General features: G+C 43.5%; 1 protein-coding gene across 1 annotated transcript in view; it reads right to left on the reverse strand.

Annotated features, from left to right (window-relative positions):
• The window catches only part of KDM4B (lysine (K)-specific demethylase 4B), a 70479-nt gene that overhangs the window by 48302 nt on the left and 18557 nt on the right, over positions 1–3620 (reverse strand). The window contains exon 5 of the mRNA XM_010144923.1: positions 816–865. Within this exon, the coding sequence (XP_010143225.1) occupies positions 816–865 (50 nt within the window). The remainder of the gene's footprint in view (positions 1–815; positions 866–3620) is intronic.

The raw sequence follows: 3620 nt of genomic DNA on the forward strand, positions 1-3620 counted from the left end.
CTTCCGCAGTCAGACGCCTGCCCGGAAGCTTCCGGTGTTACCGGCTGGAAACCAGCAGAAATACCAGGGACACTTTTATCTCCCCTTTCCTTTTTTTTTTTTTATCACCCCCCCCCTTTCTTTTTTTAAGATGGCCTTTATTGTACTTAAAGGATAAAGGAGGATGAGGCTGAAATAAAAGGGAAGGCACCAGATACGGTGTGTACTGTCACACAGGGAAGTGGGAACTCCGCGAGCTCCTCTCCCTGAACACTGCTGCTGAATTCGTTACCACTTTCCTACTTAAGACTGAAAATAATCAATGCTATTACTGTATATACATAGCATCTATAGTGTGGGGAGCAAGAATAGCTCCTACCACCCTTTCTCGGGGCAGAACATGTGTCTGGGGGTGTCAGGAGGAGCCCCAGGCTGCACCCAACACAGCCAGAGCAACAATCCTCACCGCAGCGTGATAATCCCCGTGTTACACGCGGAGCTGCCTGACGGGTCTCTTATTAAACCACTTCCCAGACATGGAAGCGTTTGATCTCAATGCCTCAAAACCAAAGGGGTTTTCTATCAATTCTAGGGTCACGGTGTGTCAGAAGACCAAGGCTTGGAGAAAACTGTTGTGCTAGTAGGCAAATTGACTGACAAGACTTCTGACTGAAGCTGTAGCACCAGCGCTGCAGGTTCATTATCCCAGCCAGCTCAATGCCAACTCGTTATCAATCCCTTTAAAAATCAAGGGCTGGGCTCTCCTCCGGGATTCTTCAGTGCTCACGGAGAACGCACCCACGTGGCTGCCCAACCCAGGAGGAAGCACAGCTCACCTTTCGCCAGGCGTTCCAAGCGCTTGCCGTGTTCCGGAGGTATGGCATACCTGGGAGAGAAGACAAAAATAAAAATCACTCTGTAACGTACAAACAGGGAAAGAAAAAGGGTATAAACAAGCGTGGTAAGAACTTTTAGCACAGAATAATTACAATTGTACTGGGTCTGGAAGGTATCCGTAATACACAGTACGTGGGAGAAGACCACTATTTTAATAAAGCTCCTTAGACATGTTATATGATGTGTGTTATTTTCCATCAATTTTTTTGAACAGCATCACAGGACCTCACAAGGTAGAAGGAAAACTGAGAAGACAAAGTGATGATACAGCACTGGAAAAAAATCAAAATTAAACCAGCTTAGAGACAGCAGGCGTGTTTGCCCCGGGAAGATCCCTGCAAAATAAACCCATGAGGCTGCACTTGAGATTAACACGCAAGAAATGCTGGATGGGCTGAAAAGTCAAAAACTTGACAAAACCACAGAAAAGCTTGCGATAGGTGCAGAAACAGTGCTTTGTGTGATGATTGCTTAAAAAAAAGTAATCAGGCAAGTTTCAACTGCTTGTTTTCCTCCCCAGAACTGTCAGTTGAGGTTTCCCTGCCTCATGATTCACAGACACAAAAACCAAACGACTAAAGCGTTGTGCATTCAGTTATAACAAGGGAAGTAAATACCATGATGCACTTAAGCATGTTTAACATGACAACACAGGCAATAACATCAATGGAATTCTGTAAATTATTGTTTACATACTGCCTCAATTTAAAGGTGGCTCTCGTACCATTTTTGTAACAGAGAATTTCCAAAATTTACATCGGCACGAATGACATTTATTGCCAGCAATAACTTCTGTTCAGTGTGAATCATAAAAAATGCATTATTTCTGTTATTTCCAATAAAGATGTCAAAACCATCACACCTCATTAGAACGAGCTGAAAACAGGATATTGTAGGGGGCAACTGCACGATTGCAACAACCGGTAAACGCTACTGCTCTGCTCACGATAGGATCTCTCAAAAGACACCTGATTTTAGAGGACTTCCAGCCTGTCCCTCGCTCAGCTTTGCAATCTTCAGGTCTAAAGTTTATCTACGACGTAAGGAGAAGTAGACAGAAGTCATATCCCCTATCGCTTTTCGTACCCAAGTTCACCCCGTGTGGTCTGGCAGGTTACAGAGGATAACGAAGGCTACAAATCATAGTAGGACGCTTCAAGATTGAGGCATTAAGCCGATTTAAACCAACAGCTTAAAAAAAAAATCTAAGGGAAAACACTATGTTAGCACCTAATCTTGTGAAATAATAAATACAGCAATGGGCTCCCAACATCCTCTGACCAAAGTCTGACAGTGCCTTAAATTGCATAATTATCAACCAATTCAATTTCGTTTGTCTGGGACAAAGCGAGCGACTTTCCTTTTACAAAGACCATTCATCACTTACATAAATGTGATAAAACTAATCCCGATCCAAAGCTCCTTTGTGGGATTAATGTCCCTTAAAATAGGGAAATGAGACATTCCATTCCTTCTGGGAAAAATGCTGAAGGATTGGGAAAGAACTAATTTATGGCTACAAGGCTGCCGATGATTAATGTAATATCCCCAGTCTACAATGCAACCTCCACTTAATTAGTGCCTGTAATTGGGAGTTGTAAAGATAAGATTAATTGAATCTTGAGGATGTTAAAAGTTTAATACATTGGAACATGGTTATTGTGTTATCTGAAACTGCAGACTGCAAAAAGCCAAGTGGAGCTTTAGAGAACGGTCCGTGGAGAGACAAAGAAAATGGACTTGCTTGGATAGAGACCAGCGAGAGCGGAGGAATTTCCAGCCTATAAACCAGAACTGTACGTCATACCGCCCAAACCAGAGAACCCCACCTCAGAGCAGCCCCTGGGGAAGAGCTGGCTCCAGCCTGAGAAATTAACTTTTGGGTTTGGGCCCGTCTTTTCGGCCGCAGAGCCTACACACCCTCCTGCATTTATTCTTAGGAATTCAAAACATTAACTGCAGGGGAGAACTAAAGTAGGTCGAATTCTGCTTTAAGTTACACTCGCCATTCTGACTGATTTACATAAAGATAGGCAATAACGAGAGAATTTGGGCTGCTATTTAAAACCAGGGGGAGCATTTCTGCAAGGATGGCACAGACCGAGCTCACTCGCCCAGTCCAGACATCAAATGATTGATTACAAGGCAGAGTAACGATGGAGGTGACACGGAAAGACCAGAGATGCCTGCAATCAAAGGAGTCCTGTCATTGAGCAAAGGAACACCCACCGAGGGCTGGCTGTTGTGCACCACCTTACGGAACCGTCCTCCTGCTTTCACCATGACAAATGGCCAGGCACCAGCTGGGGACAAAAATCCCTGACAGAGGGAACGGGCTGGTGTTGGGTACGACTTGGTACCAGCCCTCTTGTACCCCCAGGCTGGGCTCAGATCAACAGCAAATCACCTCTAATTCCAGAAACAACTGACACGATTACGCATGGTAAAGCGTACACAGTAATTTCCTTTTCTATACGCATGACTGTGAATGCTTTAAGGGGTTTTTCCACCTTTTAGTACCCCCAGCCCAAATAATAAATGTAGTAGGTTTCGTCTAGAAAAATACAAGAAAAACCCCACCCTATCAAAATCTTAAATATATATATATAAAATAATCCAAATGCAAGTAAAATCTCCTGTGTCCCATTCGGACTGTAGTACAAATGCATTCCACAAAGACAGAGAGAGAGAAGAAAAAAAAAAAAAAAAAACAAACCCAAAAACAGCAAAAAAACCCTTTTTAT

The sequence above is a fragment of the Buceros rhinoceros genome, unplaced genomic scaffold (assembly GCF_000710305.1).
Source record: "Buceros rhinoceros silvestris isolate BGI_N320 unplaced genomic scaffold, ASM71030v1 scaffold8001, whole genome shotgun sequence".
NCBI lineage: Eukaryota > Metazoa > Chordata > Aves > Bucerotiformes > Bucerotidae > Buceros > Buceros rhinoceros.